The 24,922-nt window shown below is 38.3% G+C and overlaps 1 protein-coding gene across 4 annotated transcripts in view; it reads left to right on the top strand.

Annotated features, from left to right (window-relative positions):
• Positions 1-12,075: 12,075 nt before the first annotated feature.
• LOC5568331 (heat shock protein beta-1) overlaps positions 12,076-24,922 on the top strand; it is a 62,347-nt gene continuing 49,500 nt past the window's right edge. For 2 of the 4 annotated variants that reach the window (XM_001657933.2, XM_021839251.1), the window contains exon 1: positions 12,077-12,636. In XM_001657933.2, coding sequence (XP_001657983.1) covers positions 12,452-12,636 — 185 coding nt within the window. In that variant the 5' untranslated portion in view covers positions 12,077-12,451. Of the gene's footprint in view, positions 12,637-24,922 lie in introns of all 4 variants that reach the window. The other 2 variants (XM_021839249.1, XM_001657932.2) reach the window with 2 other exon arrangements.

Here is a 24,922-nt window from a genome sequence, read left to right as displayed (position 1 = left end):
TAGAAAGTTCATGAAAAATTTCAAAACAAACTCCTGAAGAGATCTGCGGAGTAATACGGGAAAGAAATCTATGGTAAATCAAGCTGTTATACTTGTACCGTCATGAGATATTACAAAAAGGGCCGTAGACTTCTAGGTGTCTAATGTAATTATTTCTAGTATGATCATACTATCAGCCTCAATTTCCCCAAAGAAAAAAATTCAAAACGCTCTCCAGAAATATATTGTGGGTACGTCAATGAAGTCCATACACCTGAATCCCATTTTAAGAGAAATATTATGAGTAAGGCCCTTTCAGATCACTGGATAAACATTCTTGATTTTCGTGGTAAACAACAAAAATAACAAAAATAATCATTTTTTTTCCTAGATAATTTTATTTTCGAACATGCCTTTCATTTGAGAAAAAGGTTTTTAATCATCTTTAATTAACTATTCGTATGTTTTGGGAAATTTCTTTAACCTAGATGTTTTTTTTTTAAACCTGGAAAACCTGGAAAACTCAGAGAATTTCATTTCTGTAAATGAGTAGACACCCTGTTTAAGCTTTCTGTTAGTGCAGAAAGACAAAATAAAAAGTGCACTGTTGTGGGATGCTTTCTTCGCGAGATTTGTGCCTTTGAAGTTTTAGTTCAATCTTAGAAGTTGATTCCAAACTGTTTCACCTTAAGGGCACTTAACGTTCAGGGCGACTGGAGACGATTCGCTCAGGACCGAGCCCAATAGAGCGGTTCCATTTGAATTCGAATGTCGGTTTACTTTTGTATTTTTTGATTTGGATGAAATTTTGCACATGCTTTCTTTATGCCCAAAAATGCCTTTTTGCATCATCGGATCGCCATTTTGACTCTAGCCTTACTTTTGAGAAGGGCCTAAGAAAGAAAATCCTTAATAATTTTCAAAAAATTATAACTTAGAAATGCTTTGTCCGATCAGTTTGGTGTCTTCCGCAAAATTTTAGGTTATTGTTGGGACTATCTGGAAAAAAATATACACTGTAAAAAAAAAATGTTGTAATATTTTATATATCGAAAATAAAGCTTAAAAATCAATTTTCTCAAAAATCGTATTGTTGATTTTTTTTATTTTTTTATATGTTAAAGTAGAAAAAAAATGAAGTCTTTTGCACAGTGGGTCAAGATGGAGAAATCATGGATAAAAAAGTTATGATTTTTTGAAAATAGGTGAATTTTTGAAAATGGTCATAATAAACTTTTTAAATATTTTTCAACTTGATTTTATGAAAGTACGCAAAATTTACAACAAAAAAGGTATACGGAAAAATCAGGCTAACTTTTACCGTTTTAAAGATACAGCGATTTTAATACAAAATTATGATATAATTTTCAATTTTCGGTCATTATAATATAACTTAGAAACGGTTTGTCCGATCAGTTTGGAGTCTTCCGCAAAGTTTTAGGTTATTGTTGGGACTATCTGGAAAAAAATATACACTGTAAAAAAAATGTTGTAATTTTTTATATATCGAAAATAAAGCTTAAAAATCAATTTTCTCAAAAATCGTATTTTTGATTTTTTTTTTATATGTTAAAGTAGACAAAAAATGAAGTCTTTTGCACAGTGGGTCAAGATGGAGAAATCATGGACAAAAAAGTTATGATTTTTAAAAAAAAGGTGAATTTGTTGAAAATGGTCATAATAAACTTTTCAAATGTTTCGGTAGCAATTAGCAAAATTTTCTCATATACCTTTTTTGTTGAAAATTTTGCGTGCTTTCATAAAATTGGGTCGAAAAGTATTCAAAAAGTTTATTTAGACCATATTGAAAAATAAACCTTTTTTAAAAAATCATAACTTTTTTGTCCATGATTTCTCCATCTTGACCCACTGTGAAAAAGACTTCATTTTTTGTCTACTTTAACATATTAAAAAAATCAAAAAAATCAAAAATACGATTTTTGAGAAAATTAATTTTTAAGCTTTATTTTCGATATATAAAAAAATACAAAAAAAAAATTTTACGGTGTATATTTTTTTTCCAGATAGTCCCAACAATAACCTAAAACTTTGCGGAAGGCACCAAACTGATCGGACGAAGCATTTCTAAGTTATAATTTTTTGAAAATTATTAAGGATTTTTTTCTTAGGCCCTTCTCAAAAGTAAGGCGAGCCGATGATGCAAAAAGGCATTTTTGGGCATAAAGAAAGCATGTGCAAAATTTCATCCAAATCAAAAAATATAAAAATGAAATTTGGGAAAAAAGTCGTCATTTTCTGTGGAACCGCTCAATATCCCAATAGACAATATCCATTCGGCGTAGATTCAACATAGCGGATTGGAGCCCATCAAGTATCAAGTGAGTTTCAAAAGTCACATTCATTTTTTCTTCTTCTGGAAGTGAACTCCGGTGCAAAATTCTAGAAGCATCAGAGAATCCTTCAGTGAGTGTTACATAATTTACAGGTTTTCACCAAATACTTCTTCACAGTTTCCTCGACGAAAAGCTTCAGGATTTCTTCTAGTGCTTTAAGCAGAGATTTCTTTTGCAGTACTTACAGGATTTCTCCTGGCATGTCTCCAAACTTTTTTTCCAGAGATTTTCACCCATTATTTTAAGAATTCGTCCAGAAATTCCACCAGAGATTTTTCAAGGACCTCCAAAAATACTTTGACAATTTTCTCAACGACTAGCCCAAAATTTCCTCCATAGATTTTCTCCACTAATTCTTGCACCGATTTCTCCGATTACACCAGTTACTTTAGCAAATTGTTCAATTACACTGCGGAACACGTTTTTGTCTAAAGCACCAAAATACCGCTATTCTCTCAATTAAGAGTTGCTGAATCCATTGCCGTTTTCAAAAATATCACAGCACGTCTAGTTTTTGAGATATTGTCTGTTAAAAATGCAAAAAATGACTATTTTAGCCAACTTGCATGCAAGTTTGCCAGCTTGTTAGTTAATTTATTTGCCTAATTTGCCACAGAATTCAATCCTTATGTGTATAACAATACTTATCGGCAATGTTTATAATACTTTCGATGCGGAAAAGTTATTTTTTGATGGTTTAAAAATGTATTGTATTTCCCCATATAAGAGAAACGACGAATTATGTATGGAGACAGCAAGCATGTCGAAAAAATCGGTTTAATCCAAATTTAATCGCGAAATTTCAATCAAATTTAATCCAAAATGAAAGTTTAAATGCAAAAAAGCATGTTTAGTGGATTAGATCTAAAAAAAATTGATAAATTATACCTTAAATTTTATGTAAACATCAATAAAACCAGTCTTTTATACAACTTTGGCGACCTGTAGCTAAAAATTGTAACGTGCTGGAACATTTCTGAAAATGGCATCAGATTCAGCAACCCCAAATCTACTCGAGACACATAATTTGATCCTTGAGACACGCAAAAATGTCATTTTTGTTACGCTGTGTTATTCATCATGCAATTTACAAGGATTCCTTCAGGAGTTCATTCATAGTTTTGCCCAATTTCTGCCAGAAAACAAAACAAAAATAGCACACTGGCGCCGTTAACCTGACGGCTACGAAGCCCAGATTCTTTCTAGAATTCTACCAAGTATTCGTCCAGGATCTTCATCAATAAGATCAGTGCTTTGTCCAGAGGTTATTGCACAAGTTTATACATAAATTCTTTCAGGACCTACATTACGAAGGTGGGGCTGCCACCTGTGTGTGTAGCTGACGTAATACAGCATTTCATACTCAGCCGCCAGAACAGACGCTATTTGAGCCGCACCTTCTTTGTGGACAGACGCTCGAGACGCACCTCGTCAAGTATTTGTAGGGTTTTGAACAATTAAATTCGTAACAATTCACTGACACTCCTTCGTATGGTAATTAAAAGATTCCTCTGGAATGTTAGCATAGCATAGCATAGGCTGACTGTACATGTCAATGGTTGCTACTCCGTGATTGATCGGAACTGGTTAGAATTGCACTACGATCCAAATGAATAAGGGATGGGAGTTTCCGCTTACCGTAATCCGGGGTAACATTGATCATTTTTTTGGATATTTCTTAAAAATTTCATTTGAAAATGCATATGTTGCAACTTTTATATTTTTAAAACAAGTACTGGCACCCAATGCTCGTGTCTATATACTGTATTTTGCGAACTGAAAGTTTAAAGCATGTTTTACAAAATGTTTTAAGTGCTTTTTTGATTTAGTTGATATGGGGTAACATTGATCACCCATGAAAACAACGTTCGGTAATATTGAAAATATCATTACTTACTAAAATCATGGTCCCTGAAGCCGAATATGAAGGCCAAACTCTTACAAGTCATTTACATTTTCAGTTATTTCGAAATCAAAAACACCTTGAAATGTGAAATACGCCTAAATGTAGGCAATTTTCAGAGGAATTCACGCATTATTTATAGTTATTCATGAATTATGCTTAACTGAATATATATATGAAAATTTTAACAACGGAATCGTGTTCACCGATGTCATTTTTAGTAATAACTGCATTTCTTCTGCTCATATCGTTTCCAGAGCTCATGTGCGACTTGATTCTTTGAGCGTGTTATCCATAATCATGAAAATCATTGTTTAAAAAATTTGAAAAATTTACGCTTGAACACAACTCAATTTCTGCAAAAACCTTAATGTTCAATAGCTTACTTACTTGATACTTGATGGGCTACAATTCGCTACGATGAATCTGCGCCGAATGGATGAGTCTTCTCCACTGGGCTCGGTCCTGGGCCAATCGCTTCCAGTCGCCCTGAACGTTAAGTGCCCTTAAGTCCTCCTCAACCGCAAAAAGCCATCGTGTGCGCGGCCTACCACGAAGTCGGCGGCCTCGTCCGGGTTCTCTGTTGAATATTATCTTTGCTTGTTGTTCTTCCGGCATACGGGCAACGTGACCAGCCCAACGCAGCCTGCCGTGTTTTATGCGCTTGACAATATCCACCTCTTTATACACTTGGTACAACTCGTGATTCATGCGACGCCGCCAGTTGCCGTTTTCTAGTTTACCGCCGAGTATTGTTCGCAGCACTTTACGTTCAAACACCCCGAAAGCTCTCCGGTCGACTTCCTTCAATGTCCATGATTCATGGCCATAAAGGACAACCGGAAGGATCAGTGTCTTGTATAACGCGAGTTTTGTTTTCGTTTGCAGGCTACGGGACTTCAGCTGGTTACGGAGCCCGTAGAAAGCCCGACTCGCAGCTGCAATACGTCTTTTCACCTCGCGGGTAACATCATTATCGCATGTCACTAGTGTTCCAAGATACACAAATTCTTCCACCACTTCAAACTTATCACCACCTAGCACCATTTCGCTACCACTAACACGTCCGGACCCACGTTGACCACCAGCTATCATGTACTTCGTTTTTGTGGTGTTGATCGTGAGCCCGATTCTCGCTGTCTCCCTCTTGAAAGGCACGAACACCTCTTCCACTGCCCGACGGTCAATCCCGATGATGTCGATATCGTCCGCGAAGCCAAGGAGCATATGAGAACGTGTGATAATGGTACCGCTTCTCTGCACACCGGCTCTCCTGATAGCACCTTCGAGCGCTATGTTAAACAGCAAGTTAGAAAGAGCGTCACCCTGTTTCAATCCATCTAAGGTTACGAACGATGATGAAATCTCGTCCACCACCCGCACACTTGATTTTGATCCATCAAGCGTTGCACGAATCAGTCTAATCAGCTTCGCCGGAAAGCCATGTTCGGACATAATTTGCCACAACTCGTTTCTCTTCACTGAATCGTACGCTGCTTTGAAATCTACAAACAGATGATGAGTCTGCAAGTTGTACTCCCGGAATTTATCTAGGATTTGACGCAGGGTAAACATTTGATCCGTCGTTGATCGGCCCTCTCGAAAACCAGCTTGGTATTCGCCGACAAAGGACTCCTCATACGGTCTCAATCTGTTGAACAGAACTCCAGACATGATTTTGTACGCCGAATTAAGGAGTGTTATCCCTCGGTAATTGGCGCACTCCAGTCGATGCCCTTTCTTGTACAAAGGGGAAATGAGACCTTCCAACCAACTAGTAGGCATTTGTTCTTCCTCCCATATCCTCGATATGATACGGTGAAGGAGTTCGTGCAGCTGCTCGCTTCCGTGTTTGAGAAGTTCGGCCGGGAGCTCGTCCTTCCCAGCAGCCTTGTTGTTCTTCAGCCCATTGATAGCTTTTTTTACCTCATCTAGCGTTGGAGGTTCCACAGCCTGTCCATCGTCATCGATTTGAATTCTGCTACCAGATCCACTTCCATTATTTCCATTCAACAATGACTCAAAGTACTCTTTCCACCTGGCGGCCACCATTGTCTTATCCGTCAGCAAGTTTCCTTCGCGGTCGTTGCACATGGCGGGAGACGGCGCTGTTTTTCTCCGCACACCATTTACGGACTCGTAGAACCGTCGCATGTTGTTCTCTTCCATAGCTTCTTGCGCCTGAGCAATTACTGCCTCTTCATGCTCCTATTTCTTTCTGCGATGGATCCGTTTTTCGGCTGCCCTTGCTTCCTTGTACCGCTCTCTGCTCTGACGGGTACCAGACACCAGCATCCGGCTTCTAGCCATGTTCTTCTCGTTCGTCATTCTCTGGCACTCCTCGTCGAACCAACCGTTCCTTGGTCTTCGTTGAGCAGTACCTACCACTTCTCGCGCTACTGTGCTCACTGCTCCGTGGACTGACTCCCACAGATCGCTGAGGTTGACGCTTTCGTCGATTTCGCTAATCCGCTCGTCGAGCTTTTGATGGTAGTCCGCTGCTACACCATCTGCTGACAGGCGTTGGATATTGAAACGCAACGATTGTCGATTTCTAGAACTCGAGACGGTTGATAATCGCGCTCGAATTTTGCTTACAACGAGATAGTGGTCTGAGTCGATATTAGGACCCCTGAAAGTTCTAACATCGATGACGTCGGAAAAATGTCGGCCGTCTACCAGAACATGGTCGATTTGGTTGCAAAGTTCGCCATTTGGGTGTTGCCAGGTGTGCTTGCGGATATCCTTGCGTGCAAAGTAAGTGCTACTGATGGCCATCCCCCTGGTGGCAGCAAAGTTCACTAAACGTAGGCCGTTGTCGTTGGTAACAGAGTGAAGGCTCTCTTTACCAATGATAGGGCGGAAGAAGTCCTCTTTTCCGACCTGCGCATTAGCGTCGCCGATGACAATTTTCACGTCGTGTTTTGGGCATTCTCCATAGGTCTTGTCTAGACATTCGTAAAACGCGTCCTTCACGTCATCGGGTTTGTCGTTAGTCGGTGCATATACGTTGATCAGGCTGTAGTTGAAGAACTTGCCCCGAATCCTCAATACGCAGATCCGCTCGTTGATCGGCCTCCACCTAATAACGCGCTTCATCTGCTTCCCGATCACTATGAAACCGACTCCGTGTTCAGCTTTATCGCCACCGCTGTAATAGATGTTGTATTTGAAAGCGGTGTTAGCGACGGGATCTACCGCTCTGAATTCACGTTCTCCAGATCTTAGCCAACGCACTTCCTGAATAGCAGCCACGCACACGCCAACTTTTCGCAATTCACGAGCCAAAAGGCTCACTCGTCCAGGTTCATTTAAGGTCCTGACGTTCCAGGTACCGAGTTTCCAATCATAGTCCTTATTTCGTTGCCAGGTCGGTTGCCGAAAATAACGTTCGTTTCTTCTTCTTTCTCCATTTTTCGTGGTGGATAATGAATTCGGTATGCTACCTTACCGGGGTCGCGCTACCTACATCACGTTGATGGGACTGCCATCTTAGGTGTAGCTGACGTGATACAGCGTTTCGTACTCAGCCGCTGGATACCAGAACAGACGCTGTTTGAGCCGCACCTCCTGGTGTACAGACGCTCAGAACGCACCTCCTCACTCTAGCTGATGTCAGAAGGACAACAGTGCCCAGGCTGCACTACCAGCTAAGTACGCAACCCTTAGCTGGCGGTCTTTGTCATCATTTGACCCGTGGAAGCGCGAGGTAGGAACTTGTGAGGACCAGAGCTGTGTTGGACGCTCCTTCCTGATTGTCGACTCACCATTTTGCAGCGAAAGCGAATCACCATTCATGCACTGAAAATATTTCATAGATGAACGTTGAATTGAACTTTTAACGAGGAGGGTCATCGCGATCAATGTTGCCCTGATGATCAATGTTACCCCGGATTACGGTACTCTCGAAGTGCAATTTTAGCAGATCTAATATTATTGATCAATAACGGCGCCGGCCAAGTCCTTACAGTCAGTTGGGATGGGAAAGGAATGTTAGGGTGTAATGATTGTTGCTTCTAGAGACCGAGAATACCTCTGCATCTCCACAATCACCACGGGAAGGGTGTTTATTAGTGAGGGAGGAAAAGATCTGGGAGTCACCTCTGGTCGGTGATGCGATCCATGGACAAGGGGGCAGTGTTGATTAGACTCATTTCCCCGAAATTCGAATTGTGAAGCCATGAACTGTTATAACTGTGCGTTGTATTCCTGAGATGGAGGGGGAGGTGGTTGGGCTTGAGTGTTGCACATGGGATCCGACAGTTTCGATCTCGGTGGGCCGCAATTCAAGTTTCGGTGAAATGATTCGCACTCACTCACTCACTCATTTCATTTCACCGAAACTTGAATTGTGGCTCTCTGGGATCAAAATTGATCGATTTTGTGTGCAGTACTCAAGCTTAACCATCTGCTTTTCTATCTTAGGAGGATAGAGCATGGTTGTAGTAGTTCGTGGCTTCGTAGTTCGGAAAATGTTATTTTCGGGGAAGTGAGTCTGAGCAACACTGCAAGGGGGATATATACGACTTATATTTAAAGCTAGTTTTGTATTTTTGTCTCGAGAAGTTTTTGGTAGAAGCTTTAAAAAATACGTCAACATCAATAATGTCGAACAATTCAAAAGACGTTTTTATTAATGATGAAAACTGAAAATTACATGTATATATTTTAAATTATATGAAACAGGAATAATGCCGACACTTGTAGTGACGAACCATACAAAGTTTGTTTTAATATTACATAAAAGTTACGCTTTCAAGAAAAAATGTGTTATTATAAGCATGAAACGAACTCACCAGTTGGTAATCCATTCTCGACTGAACACAAAACTGACACTGACAGCAAAACTTCTTGGCGTCCCGAAAAACCGTCTTGCTTGGGCCTTTCAAATACCTACCCAGCAAGACGCTCCAAAACACAAAAAAAATCTTTGGAGACGAAAACACGCGCGAAACCGTGAGCAAAACCTATCCGACGACGCAAAACCGAACCGTCCTGCTTAGGCTTCACCAAGCTGGGTAGTGAGACGCTCCAAAACAGGAAAAAAAATCTCCAGCGACGAAAACACGCGCGAAACCGTGAGCAAAATCTATCGGACGACGCAAAACCGAACTGTCCTGCTTGGGCTTCACGAAGCACTACCCAGCAAGACGCTCCAAAACAGGAAAAAAAAATCTCCAGCGACGAAGACACGCGCGAAACCGTGAGCACTTAAAAGATTCCTCTGGAATGTTTCCTAGAAACTGTTTAAGAATTTTTTATACAATTTTGTACAAAATTTTTCCACAATCTGAATCTCAAGGGAAATGAATTTATTAAAATTCCACGAATATTCCCTGATGCGTTAGCATGGATCTATTGAGATTCCACCTTAAATTACATCAACATTTTTTAATAGGTTGACTGCAGGAATATCTAGGTGGATTCTAGATAGAGGAATATAGGTGGATTCCAGATAAAGGATTTTCATTAAAACTCACTGAATCTGTAGAGGAATTCCTGATGAAACAATGCAAGATTTGCTGATAGGCTGTTTGTAGAGTCCATCATAATTTTCAGGGCTTTTTTTTGGAAAAGTCTCTAGTGGAATTTGTGTTATGATTCCTATTAACACTCATGGCTAAAACCTAGAAGATTTTCTGTTGAAATTCTTCTCTTCTTCCTAAAAAATAGCAGAGAGAATCTTCTTCTTATTGCTGACGTTACGTCTCAACTGGGACATAATTTGCTTCTTAGATTAATCTTGTAATGAGCACTTACACAGTTATTAACTAAGACCTTTCTTTGAAAAAATAATAATTTTTGACTTTGGAAGTCTATGCTCTTGGAAGTCGAGAAAATTTCCAACACGAAAAGTTCCTCGACCGGTGGGAGTTGAACCCACAACCCTCAGCTTGGTCTTGCTGGATAGTAGCGCTTTTACCGCTACCAATAGGCCCCATTTGAGTAAGTTCTAGAGAGATTCCTGGAAGAATCCCCGATGGATTTATTGAAGAAATTGATATGTTTTTAAAAGAACTCCTTAATACATTCGTGGAAGGGAATACCTTCAGTGAATTGGGTCCTAAAATGTTAAATGAAATCTTGTTTTTATTTAATGACACAAAAGAGCATGTTACTGGAACTATTTTAGCAATTTTTCCCGCTCAAATAACGGCTACATCATATTAAAACTTTAATTTCAAAATTGGGTCCATAAATGAACCTTGACAGTTTTGATCATGTTTGACGTTCGCTTAATCGACAAAAACACCACAGGAATTTTAATTTTAACACTGGGGTTGATCCTATCTGACATTTTGGAAGGAACACGGAAAGCAAATACACCTAAAATTTGAGTTTAAGCCAAGGAGTGTTACAAAATCTAAAAAAAAAAATGTTTTTTTGGACTTAAACAAAAGAAAAACATTAAATATGTGTTTTTAGCCTAAACTTAAGCGTTTGGCACTAAAATTGGGACAGGCCTTTAGGACCCTATTGAAGTCACATCTATTGTAGAATTGTCTGAGGAATTTCTGGAATAGTCCCCAGACGATGTTCTTGAGTCCTGATCTTATCTCTACAGGATTCTATGCGATTCACGAGATAATCGCTAAAGCTCAAGAAATCATTATTTAATCATCAGCAATTATTAATTAAAAACAACCTGGTTTTTCGTTAAATTTAGAGAATTTTCATAAAAAACCCTTTCCCTACTTTTTAGAATCAAGTACAGTGCAATCATAGATTTTCATGAACATTGCTTGAATTTTAGCGAAAAAACTGGTTCAAAATAATGCAAAACGATGATAGCCTTCTTCTTCAATAAAACTCAAGATTTTTAGATATCCTTCATGAACGGATGCACGAGTTCGCTAATTTGACGTTTGAGCGTTGCCGAATTCACTGGTTTCCATGGTCACGTAAATAACACGGCACCGCTCAAACGTCAAATTAGTAAACTCGTGCGTTGGTCCATAGTGCTCTTTGAGAATTTCACCAATAAAATCATCACATGGTGAGGCAATGTGGTGATTTCTGCGGTAGCACGTGGCCATGTCATTTTGGTGAGCTTCGCAAGATGATCACAATAGTTGAATGAAACGCACAGTACTGAGATCCATTTCTCCAGCACCTCCTCAATGCAGCACTACCTAATGTAAAACGCGTTCAATCATTGCCATAATCAGAACTCGTCCGATTGGTGGCGAAGGTGTCCCTTCCAAGTCCGCGGTCATAATCCTACCACGCATTTGAATGAATCAAATAGCTGCGATGACGATTGTCTCAACCGACACTTGATCCACGTGGGCGACGCCAAAACAAAACAGTGATTCACTTTGTCGTCGCTGTTGTCTCATTTGAGTCCATTTATAGAGCAAAGTTCTCAACAACCATCAGTAGTAGTAGGCTTTGGTTCTGAAGCAATGAGGTAATGCGACCGCGCTTCTAGAAGCTTTACAGTTGAACCATAAGTTGAACAGTTTTTAGTCGGGTCACCCTTTTGGTGAGAGCATTCCATTTTTTGAGAATTTCGCTGTGTGCGGAGCGCGCGCTCTCGCGCTCACATCCATTCAACTGAGTCCATTCATCGAGAACCATTCAAATCTCGCATACTCTGAGATAACGCCCTAAAAGCCATTGGTAGCCACGTGTGTAGCTCGTTGTTTCTGAGCAAATGAAAGAATAAGCATCCAAACCAACATCACGGGCAGGTAGGAAATGATCCCTTCTTCCACATAGTGTTGTTAAATAACATGAAAATCGATTCAAATGCTCAGAAACAACGAGCTACACACATGGTTACCAATGGCTTTTAGGGCGAGATCAGAAGTTATGCGAGAAATAAAAGCGATCGAATCGCGCGGAGAGCCATTCAGTCGCAGAAGAGAGTTTGCCGTATCGTTATCCTACAGTAAGACCAACCAGTTCAGTTTATACAAGTGAACGTCAAACTTTTGTTGTCCCTCAGTACAGAGTGTGAATCTGGTGCAATAAAAAAAAAACGCAATCAATCGGTACAACGAAAAAGGGAAGGAAAGTGTGACCTTGCCCCTTGACAAAGAAGCTCGCTTTTGATTACGATTGCTAGTTTGCTCGTTTGAGAGTTTGGTGAAAGTGAGAGTCTTACTCCTCGCGAAAACGAAAGTGATTGATTTTTGACAGTGCGCCCAATCGTCGAACGATTGTGTTTATTGTGTGTTATCACAGCCTACTACAACAAACCCGGTGAAAAATGGCCGACAGTGCAAACAAGCGCAACATCCCGATCAAGCTCGGTGACTTCAGCGTGATCGATACGGAGTTTGCCAGCATCCGCGAGCGCTTCGACTCCGAGATGCGAAAGATGGAGGAGGAGATGTCCAAATTTAGATCGGAACTGATGAACCGCGAGTCCAACTTTTTCGAGACCACCTCGAGGTAAGTGGGCGCCTCTTACTCGTGTACAATGCTTCAATGTCATTCGGAATTTTCAGTTCAGTGCGTCAGACTGACGGACGAAAACAATAGATGGGATGAGTGTGTTCTTTGAGGAGATTGATTCGTTTTTGATTTTTCATTCGTACATTTCGTCCCATTCTTCGCACCCGGTCCAAATCAGAGTGAAAGTGTCTCAGAATGGATGCGGTTCCGCTCAGGGAACGGGGAACGTGTGTGTCAGGAATGTGAAATATCGGGAAATTTTTCGGGATTCTAATTATAGACTCAAGTCAAGGGAGTCTCGCTCGCATTCTGGTGTCTCTGTGTAACGTTTTCTGGCTACAGAGTATGAGCGAATGCGGCCGTCGTTGCCGGCCGGAGCATTTACAGCCAACTCTCCACGACGCGGTTTTCCATATCTCGATATCGAGTTATAGAACCATAGTAAAATATGGTTTTCAAGGCTACCTCGATGGTCCTTGAACCATAGTAGCAAAAGTTGTTTTTCATGGCTACCCAGATAGTCCTTGAACCGATTTTGCGTCTTATAACTCGACGGTCCCTTTCAACATCGATTTACAGAGAGTCGACTGTATATTTTGTTATGCAAATGTGAGTCAAGTAGCGAGCGAGATGAGTTATGCATGCCGGTTGTGTGGCCTCTGGCTGACATCTGCGAGCACTTTTGACGAATTTTGCACGTCCCGATGGATGCTGGAGGGTGAAATGGGACTCTAGTGATTCGTCACACGGGAAAGTTTCCGGTGATAGTCGATATGACGTCATTGGAGCGAGTTTAACGACGGTTTTGAGGGTATGCAGTGCGGTTGGGCGCCAACAGAAGAAGGGAGTTGAGCATGAGTCATCACGTCGTGGTCGCTCTCTTCAACCGCTCGAAGAATGGAGTTATAATGGTGCTGGAGAGTGGAGTTTTTTTTTCTGTGCCTGTTTCTCACATGTATGGTTGGAAACAATTGGTGCTTTGTTTTGACGCCGGAATTTGCGTCTCTGTCATTTGCGTTTGTTGCTTCGCGGCGGTTTGGCACGACGACGCGACGTACGGAATGCGTATTGTGAATGGTGCTTATCTTGATGGGAGCCGAGATAATTGAGTTGAGTTGCACTGCAACTCAGTGATAGTCAACGCCTAACGAGCCTGCGATTGTGGAGGTTGAACACATTTTACTTATCTAAGCTTCAGTGAGACGTTTATGACGTCGCACGTGGTGTCAATGCCTGTTTAGGGTTTGTCTTCATTCACTACTCAGGCATTTCCCTTCTTTGACTTGTTGAATTACCTTTGATTGATGATATGAGAAGCAATCCGAAATTATTGTTTAACCTTTGCGTTCAAACCAATTTTACAACAAAATTTTCGTGATCTTTTGGCTCTGATTTCCATAATTTTCAACCGATTTCAATAAAATTTTGACACAACACTATTCCAGTTTTGTGACCTGTACTGGGAATCTCAGTATGACGATCGTTTCCGGAGTCATACGGATGTTTCGTGGGGTTTGTCCGAAGGTCGTTTGAGACATTTCCCTCATTATTTTATACTGATCAAACAAAACTACAGTGTTGGTAACTGAATCATAAACCATTAGTATATTCCGACTCTTTTAAGTCATTCGGAACCGTATCCGGATTCACTAACAATGAATAGTTACTGTAAAATTTACAAATTCGTTTTCCTTAAAAGCAGATTATTGTCACTGTTTGCGTCAGCTAAGAGGTGTATGCTGCTAACCCTTTCAACTATGTTGGCACCTGTTTTAGTCGTTTTTCTACAAATTTTATTGATTTTGTAGAATGGATGAAAAATTGTGAAATTCTTGAAATTTTGTCCATCATGTTTTCATGTGTTCATGAAACGATACTCAATTGAAACTGAGCTTGGTTTCATAAGCTTATACATCTATAAAGCTTAGTCATGGTTTCTAGTCTAAGCATGTTTTATCCTGAAAAAATAGAAATCACTAAAAAAGCTCAAGTAGCGTTTTAATAGTTTTTTTTTTTTATTGAAGAGATTTTGTGCCACAAATAGGACATAGTCTATCATGTATTAACGATTCGGAATAATTCCCCTGAGAGTGACCAAAATTCTCTGAGAATTCCAGTTTTTTTTTCCAGGTTGAATAAAATTTCCTGATAATTCCAGGTTTTCCAGGTGATAGACATCCTGAAAAATCATTTATAGAATTGAAAAAAAAAAACTTGGAACTGAAAATATGACTTCAATTGATATTTATTAATTACCTCACCCAGCTAACGAAATTTGAAAGCGAAAAACTATGTTTGACCTTTAAAAGATTGGTCATATCCATGTTCAGATGCAAAAAGAAAACCTAGGCGTGGAAATGACTCTGTTAATAACTGTGGAAGTGCCCTTAGAACACTAAACTAAAAAACAGAATCTGTCCCAGTGGAGAAGTAATGTCATGAAATACGGTCAAACCTCCATGAGTCGATGTTCCATTACTCGTTATTGACTCATGAAACCAAACCAAAAACAAAATTTCATAATTACTATGATGGTTCAATCAGCTTTCCAGAGCATTTCTGTTCGCTGACTAGATGTTTCCATGAGTCGATGGTCTCTTCTGATATCGATTATATATTTTGGTTATATTTTTTTTTACCAATCGTACTTCATTGCACATTGCCTTAACCCTCTAATACCCAACCCCGCCTTTAGACGGGGTACACTTTGGAATTTTGTGTAATTTTTCGTAGCTCGGAAATTAAAATGATTTTATTTTTGGCTTAAACCTTGACTCATAACACGCATATAAGAAAAGTTTTTTATGATTTTTGAAACTTTTTTGTATTATTGAAAATTGTTTGAAAAATTGTATTCTTATATAACCTACAAATGCCTGGGATTCATTTAACGTGTATTATAAAAAATCGTACCTTTTATATTTTTCTACGATCAACCTATCACAAAGGAAGAGCCTGGTGGTATTGAAATGATTTCAGATCTGTTTTTCCGTTAGTTACACGGAAAATAAAATATGTTCCAGAAAAAAAAATAAAAAAATCATATTTTTAAAATTATAGTAAGAACTCAAATTTTTATTATTGTAACCAGAAGAGGCTTCAAGAAAAAATTGAAAAGGATAGGGATGTTCAAAAATAAAAATAATAAAAATCAAAAACCAAAATTCATAAATTTGCGAAGAAAAATAAATCATTGCCCAAACCGTGTATAGAATGATTTTAGATAACGAAAAATAATATTTAGATCGTAAATAAAAATTTGGGTATTAGAAGGTTAACCCCTCTACCGGCAGCTTCATTTTTTATCCCAAAATAAATATTCAAATCGTTATAACTTTTTTGTTTTTCAATATTTTTGCACCATTTTTTCACAAGTTCTCAAACAACTCTTCTAGTTTAGGAATCCTTGTTGATATTAATTATTGGTGATCTGGTTTTAAAGATATTCCGATGTTCCTTGGGGGACCGACATTTCCCATATAAAATGTCTTTGGCAGCCATTTTGTTTTTGATCAATTTATCAAAAAAATAAAATTTGGGCTATATAACGCCAGGTTATAAGAAGCTACTATGAAAAAATCATACAAATCGGTTCAGTAGAATACTGATATCTGAAAATTACGATATGATGTTTTTTGAAGTTTTTAAGATCTTTATTTGGCCAGCGTGGTTCCAGAATATCTAAATGCTCATTACTTAAAGACGGCTGCACCAAATTTCTTCATTTTTTCACAATATACTCTCATTAATTAATTGTTCCGAAGAGTGAATATCCGAATACGATTGAAATTCTATAGCCTGAGAAATTAACGGGGGTTCTAGTAACGGGTCGGTCCCCCAACAAATTTTGGAATATCTTCAACACCAGATGACCAATGATCAATAACGACACAGATTCTAAAACTAGAAGAGTTTTTTGAGAACTTGTGAAAAAATGGTGCAATAATATTGAAAAACAAAAAAGCTATAACGATTTGAATTTGAATTTTGCGGTAAAAAATGAAGCTGACGGTAGAGGGGTTAATGATGTTGTAAAGTTCTAATCTCGAATAATTACCGTTTCAATTGAGATTGTGGTGCTTCTTCTGCTGTGGAATATTCCAACAGTTCCAGAACATTTTACATATTTGCGAATTAGAGAGAAGCATGTCATCAATTCCCGAACGTCCTGGTGAATAGCTTTGTATATTGTCGGCTTTGTTTGTGGTTGTGTTTCGAATTGACAGTAGTGTTGTAACATTAAAAATAATCTGTCATAGTGATCTAAAATGTATGTCTTAGTGCCCAATCTAACATTTACGATTTGTATTGAATCTCTTTTCAAATTATAACATATGAAAACTCTGAAAATCGTACCTGTGATTTTTTTGATTTGTGACAACAATATTTGCAGTAACTGTTTTTATACTTATAGCTATTTGGTTTAACAGATTTATCTAAAATGCTTTTTGTTGCGCATGAACTATCGCAAATTTTCACAAATTTAGAACATTGCGTCAAATGTTAGTCCGTTACCATATTCATTAGCCCTTAGTCTGTGTTCTGGGGTCAATATGAGCCCAAAGCACTTTGAAGAACTGTAACAATTTTGTTGGTGAATCGGTTTGTGATTTTTTTTGCACACATTAGTGCGTTTCCGTAAGTTTTTTTTTTATTTGAGCATAGATTTTTTTCAATTGTCTTGAAACATAATTTTCGAAAGAAATTTTTATGAAAATAGTACGTTGTCTTTGTGCGAAATTTGAACTGATGATGAACTGATTTTGCTGCAGTTTTGAACAGTAAATTTATTTGAGTTCTACAGAAAAATATAAAAAAGAATGATTGTTGGGGGATGGTTAATGGCGGAGAGGGTTTTTTTTTGGAAAAAGGATCGAAAATAGCAAAATTGTGCAACTTTGGACGTTTATACCTCAGAAACAATTATATATAAAGATATACATTCTTCGGTGAATATTTGCATCAGGGACAAATGCAACTGTAGTATACTAGCTCAGAAAATGTGACTATATGGAGCTCATATATTAGCTATGAGGTAAAATATATCTCAAGATACTTAAGACTTGGAAGACTGATAAGTTCAGCAAAGTTGATCATTGAATCAAGGGCTATACGCTGCATGTCTACTTGACTCAACAAACTGTGTCTAGGAGGCGCTGATGAACTTCAAATATTGATCATCTTATGTTTTTTTTTAGAGTCCGCAGCGGTCGTACGCCCGCAGCCGTTACAGCGAACTGACACCCGCAGGGTGAAATGAATGGAAAAACTTTCCCACCTAAATTGAAAGCACGTGGTTTTCGCAGAATGACAGCAGTGCATCTATGTGATAGATATCAGGAGTCACTAAACACAATGAGTGTACTTGCTGTCTAGTCCATGTACTATGTTTCGAAGTTGAAAGTTCTGTATGATCAGTGACCGCTGTGCTTATATTTGAAGACATGGGCAGATAATCGCCATAATTGGATTTATCTTGAGACAGACAATATTAAAAATCAATAAATATCAAGTTTGAGTTAAGGCTAAGTATCCCGTCATTGGTTTTGGCAGCCATGTTGACATTGCAGCTTCGAATTTCAAATTAATAAAACTCAGTGCACAAGATTAATATTGTTATTTTACATTCAAAGGTATCGACCGTGATAATTATATTTTGAATTTGTGTCATTCTAAAAACACACCAAGCCGTTCCCATAGGGGACGTTAGCCACAAGGAAGGACGTTTCAAGTAATATTATTTCATATGGTATGCCCTCTTTAATCCAATTTCTCTCGCCGTTGCCTTACGGTACCATCTAGTATTCATTGCTTTCGTCTCCATGCTCCCTCTTACTTCGAGCAAAGTAGACCGATATGCCGGTGAACAAATTCAAAACAAGATTAATATTGATTCAAAAAGGTATCACCTGAGACGAGACTCGCAAAGACGGTCTTCTTTTTCTGTGATTGCTTAGTTTTTTTTTTCTTATTCCACTTTGTGTTTATACCAATTATGCGCATGCTGTTCAAACCCTCACATGTACCTCTCAGCAAAAAATGATTGAGTTTGCATCACATCGAATCATAAATAGCCGTTTGAGTGAAATTTCATGCCAGCAAACGTAGCAGACATTAGAAATAATTAATCTTCTGCTTAGATTCATCAGCAACTGCATTTGACGTTTCGTGAGAGGGGAATCTGGGCTGCATATGACGTTGATATTTTTCCTCTTCGCGAGTCTCTCTCAGGGTATCACTATACGCGCTCACATGTGGAAAATGTACTGATACTTTTTCAGATAAGCAGTGCAAAACCAAATGATTTTCTTTACTTCAGAATCGTGAAATGGTTTGACAACAATCATCAACGACGCGCACAAAGGACAAAACCAACCCTAAAGCATTCCGACCGATAAGCCTATCCTCGGTAATGCTTAAAATCATGGAGAAGGTATTATGCGAGTATATAGATTCTAAATTTATGAAAACTATGCCTCTTTCTAAATCCCAATTTGCTTATCAAAGCGGAAAATCAACGGTCTCAGCACTGCACACGCTAGTGAACAAGATCGAGAAAACCTTTAATGCAAAAGAAATCGCTCTTATAGCATTTCTTGATATTGAGGGCGCGTTCGATAACGCTTCTTATTCGTCTATAGGTTCGGCAATGTTGAGGAGAAACTTCGACCCATGCATTGCAACCTGGGTACATGCTATGCTAGCAAATCGACAGATCTCATCTGAGCTGAGTGATTCGCGCATTACTGTAATGGCTACAAGGGGATGCCCTCAAGGGGGAGTACTATCTCCCTTATTGTGGTCATTAGTGGTGGACGAACTGCTAGATAGCTTAGAAAGAAGGGGTTTTGAAGTTGTTGGATACGCAGATGACGTAGTCATTATTGTACGAGGCAAATTTGACAGCGTTATTTCATCAAGGATGCAAATTGCTCTCAATCACACACTCTCCTGGTGTCAAAAAGAGAAACTAGGAATAAACCCTTCAAAAACAACAATTGTACCGTTCACAAAAAGACGAAAGGTACAACTCCACCCTCTTTTCTTGAACCAAATACAATTAGTTTACTCAAATGAGGTCAAGTATCTTGGCATCACACTTGACGCAAAACTAAATTGGAACACCCATCTTCAAACAATCATAAATAAAGGTCTCAATTCACTCTGGGTTTGCTCAAAGACCTGTGGTAAAACATGGGGTCTAAAACCCAGTATGATCATGTGGATCTATAAAACAATCGTTCGGCCTAGAATAACCTATGCGTCCCTTGTTTGGTGGCCTAAGACAAAGGAAGCTACGGCTAGAGCTAAGCTGAACAAAATTCAACGAACTGCCTGTATTGCCATTACCGGTGCAGTTCGTAGTACCCCCTCGTTTGCCCTAGATGCTATCCTCAATCTGCCCCGGCTGGATCAATTCATAAAGATGGATGCTGAGAAAAGTGCTCTTCGGCTAAAACGATCAACAGTCTTACTGTCAGGGGACTTAACAGGTCACCTCAGTATATTAAACGAATTTTCGATAAATCCTATTGTTGAAAAATGTAGTGACTGGATGGAAAAAGTGGTAAACTATGACTCGCCATTCACGGTGGTCTTTCCTTCTCGTGAGGAATGGGAAGGAGGTGGACCCACCATTTCACCGGGATCTATTAAATTCTACACAGATGGTTCAAAAATGAATAATTTGACAGGGTCTGGAGTATACGGACCGAAAACCAAAATCTCTGTCTCTCTTGGACAGTGGCCTACAGTATTTCAAGCAGAAGTCTATGCAATCAAGGAATGTGCGCAGCTGTGTCTGAAAAGAAATTACAGATATGCCACCATCTGTATTTTCTCTGATAGTCAAGCAGCGCTTCAATCTTTGAAGGCTTTCACTTGCAACTCAAAACTTGTGTGGGAATGCATTCTTGCACTGAAATCCCTAGCTGAACGCAATCGAGTTAAACTATATTGGATCCCAGGACATACGGGTCTAGAGGGTAACGAAATTGCCGATCAGCTAGCAAGGAATGGATCAACCAATATGTTCATTGGTCCAGAGCCATTCCTTGGCATTTCAAACTCTGCACTAAACACGGAATTGAACAACTGGTTGTTCGGTCAAATTCAATCAAATTGGAATACAGTTTCCAATGCGAATCAGTCCAAAAGGTTCGTAACAATAAACACGACACAAACACAAAAACTTATAGGTCTCAACAAAAGGGATCTCAGAACATACATCGGTCTAATAACTGGTCACTGCCCAAGCAGATACCACTTATACAAGATCGGTGTCGTCCAAAACACAAATTGCCGTTTCTGTGACGAGACGGACGAAACCTCACAACACCTTCTCTGCTCTTGCAGTGCACACATCCATCGTAGGTTCAAAATATTTGGCAAGCACTACTTACAGCCAGCTGATATTTGGAACGCATCCCCCAGGGAGGTGGTTAGCTTTATTAGGCTGATCACGCCAGATTGGGGGAACTACAACACTGCAACCTAGGACTTCTGCCCATCAATGGCAGATGGTTCAAAGTTCAGTCAAATGCGCAAAGTATTCCGGAGGCACATTTGCTACTGGAAAACATTGTGTACATAGAGTAATAGGGTATATCACAATAGTCCTAAAAAATGGACGCAGTGATCCCACACCCGACAGAAGAAGAAGAAGAAGAAGAAGATCAACGACGCGTAAAAAATTCAATGACGGCCTGCTTCGCCTCAAGCTAGACTACTAGTGTCTTCAGTGAAGTTGTTCATTTGCTCGAAGGCTACAAAATGCTTATTTAGTTGGTTCCATATTTTGCCGGTAGGAGTCGTTAGTGCGCATTAAAATTGGAAATTCATACATCGCAGGGTGCAGATCAAATAGGTGGCTTCTGTTTTCAGTAAAATTGGTTAAGCTAAGAGCAATGATAAGCAGGTGACTTTCAGAAAAGTTGTACGTTCGTCCCCATCAATTTAAATCGAGCTCATATGAAGTTTCTCCTAAATCTGGCATTACGAAAAAATGGTGAAGCAAACGAATACCACTGATTTCTTAAAACGGATTCATTGGTTTCATTTTTTGTCGATTATACCTAAAACTAAGTTATCAGCATTTCGATACCCAAGATTTTGTAATATTCAGCTCACTAGTTCCTCTCAGTTGCCAAAAATTGAACTAATCAGACATGTACCGCAAGAGCTGCCTATCAAACAACTTCATCGAAAGCACCAACCTTCTCACTGATCTGCATCGACAGATATAAAAAAACAATGCTCTCTAGCACTTTCTAGTGGCAAAATAACGTGATAACAGTCCTGCACCTAGCGAACAATTTTGCCGAAAACACCGATTTTCTAACTGTTTTGCATCGTTAGATATGTAAGTTTGAAATATTTTTAGCTCACTACCGCCTTCTAGTTGTCGAATATTGAACTAGCTATCATGTTTAATCTCCATGCGTCGATATCTGACGGGACCATCGTCTCATGGAAATATAGATAAATGGAACAGAAATGCTTTGGAATGCTGTTCGAAGGGACCATCATAGTAACCATGAAATTTTGCTGTTAGCATGGTTCCATGACTCATGGAGGTTTCACTGTATTCCAAATCATCAGAATTTTGGACCATCCCAAGATCTAGTTACAGAACGTCATAGACGCTTAGGAAAATCAGAAAACCATGTTCTTTTTAGCTAGCGCCATTATGCGGTGAAATTCCCAACAAACCAATGTGTAATATAGTAGCCCTTTTCTGTTGCAAATCTTCACCTGAAGAAGGTATAATTTTATGTAAAACTGTTTCTCAGATACTGGCATCCAAAGTTTCAAAAAATCACTGCTTCTAGACCTTTTTCACAATTTAATTAATATTATACTAAATTATATTATTTTAGTAAAAATCAATTTAATTTGACTTTCCAAGTTCAATATTTTTACAAGTAATAACATACGAAGATTTTGAGTAGATTATGTACTGTACTCTTTGACAACATGATTTAATTGGTTTTCAAACTTTGCTGATGGAATGGGGTATATTTTAAATTTTACGTTTAAGCCCTCTCATGTGTGGATTCACTGCGAATTCGTCGAAAAATATTACGAAACGGAAACAGGAACGGTTTTGATGGAATTAGTCCATGTGTTTTACCAGACATTTTAGCAAAAATTCTTCCATTTTAGCAAAAATACAAACATTTCTAATGGAGTATTCCAAGGATTGCAGAAAGTATTCTTCTAAGGTTCCCACTAATGACTCCTCAAGAAATTTTTTACGGCTACTTTAAGGCATTTCTTCTCGAATTCCATTAGAAAATATACTCGTAATTCCTCTAGGGATTACTTTAGGCCCGAAAATATTGGAATTTTCAAGAACATTTTCTAAAACTCACCTAACGACAAGTGTTAGGTTATTTCTTCCAACATTATTTCCGATGATTCTTTCAAGATAACCCTACGAATTTGTCATTACACTCTTGTTCTGAGGAATTTCTTTGGATATTTTCAAAATGACATAATGAGATTAAATATTATATCAAAAAATTACAGATGTGTTATTTTTGTAACTCCAATAAAATGCATTGAAAAACAAATACTTTTTATCACAAAAACTTTAATAACTTTTGAACTAAAATAGATATCAACAATCATTTTGCATGTAAATTTACTTTTTCTTAAGGCTCTAAAAGTCGTTCATAGACACTTTTGACGACAAGTTAATATTAAAAAAACTAGAGTTGAAAAACTTATTTTTGTTGGACCACCCTGCGGTAATTGGGGAAAAATGATCTAGATTGGTCAAATTTTGAACTACAGAAAAACTTTTTTTGGCAAAGTTGATCAAAAATTTCAAGTTCTACTACTTTGCCCAATAGTATATACCAGTATTTTAAAAATAGAAAAGTTGATTATATTATTTGTGTGATATTGTGGACTACCCTAGTTTTAAATGACACAGTTTGAAAGCTTACATTTTCAGTAACAATTTTTTAGAATATCATTTTTGTCTAAAATTTCATTTTCATGCTAAAAATGCAAAGTTATAAAGAAATACATACTATGAAAATCTTTAAAATAGTTTTAAAGCCCTATCTTTCTTATTTTAGAATGTTAGAACTTAACAAAATGCAAATGTTCATGCAAAAATATTGATGATACTATTTTAGTTCAAAAGTTATTGAAATTTTTCTGTTAAAAATCCTTTGTTTTTCTTGGCATTTTATTAGAGTTACAAAAATAACATCTTTAATTATGTGATATAATATACAATTTTATTTTGTCTTTTGAATGCTGTCAAAAGATATTTTTTATGTTTGCCCCAATTCACAATCAAAGTAGGCATGTTTTTGTGCGAAAAACAACAATAAATACCAAACGGAAGGAGATAGCAAGTTTCTTCAGTCATCAAATTACGCATTTTTTAAAGCTCTAAAGGTGTTTTATAGACTTCTTTGATGAGATATTTGAATTGAGAACGCTAAAGCCAGAAAACCAGTTTTGTTCGAACCACCCTATGTCACCGTAGGAAAAAAGCTTTAAATCGGTTAATTTAAGAGATACAAAAATTTTTTTTGGCAAAGTTGCTTGAAATTGAATGATCTACAACTTTGCTGAAGCATATATAATATAATTTCTACAAATAAGAAAGTTAGTTACACCATTTCTATGAAAACGTGGTCCACCCTAATTTTCAATAACACCAAACAAAGGGCCTTACTAATACAAACAACTTTGTAGAAGACCGTTTTCGTCTAATGTTTCATTTTAAATATCAAAATGCATCTTTCCGCGTAAATCTGATTCCTGGACCACTGTGCAGTGTTATGAAAAACTCAATTTCTCACAACTCACGCTTGAGATTTATCATGCGTGAGTTTTCAATAACGCAACTCAACAGTCAAAATATGATTGATGAGTTGACTCACCTTTTTGACTCATTGTCTCATATGTCCACAGTTCACTCACACACGGCAATAATTTCTTGTTAGTCTGGTAAAATTAAAGTAAATTTTTCTAACATAAACAACAACAATCGGGTTTCACGAGTTGGGTTTTGCGACTGAATCATTTTTTACGGTTTGAGTTGATTGAATGATTTTGCATCAAAATTTCAAGCGTGAGATTTGCGAAGCAGATCTCTAATGAGTTTGCTCTCATGGGAGGGTGTATTGATTGAGATTTGAGCGTGAGTCTATCAACACTGTAGATGACCAGTAGGTGGATTCCGGCGAACAATTTCTTCGAAGAGAAGAAATTTTCTTCCATTACTCACCAGCACGAAAATTTTCTTTTCTTCAAAGAA

Source organism: Aedes aegypti, chromosome 1 (genome assembly GCF_002204515.2).
Source record: "Aedes aegypti strain LVP_AGWG chromosome 1, AaegL5.0 Primary Assembly, whole genome shotgun sequence".
NCBI classification, from domain to species: Eukaryota; Metazoa; Arthropoda; class Insecta; order Diptera; family Culicidae; genus Aedes; species Aedes aegypti.
The sequence above is the reverse complement of the archived record's forward strand: the minus strand, read 5'-3'. Positions and strand labels throughout refer to the sequence as shown.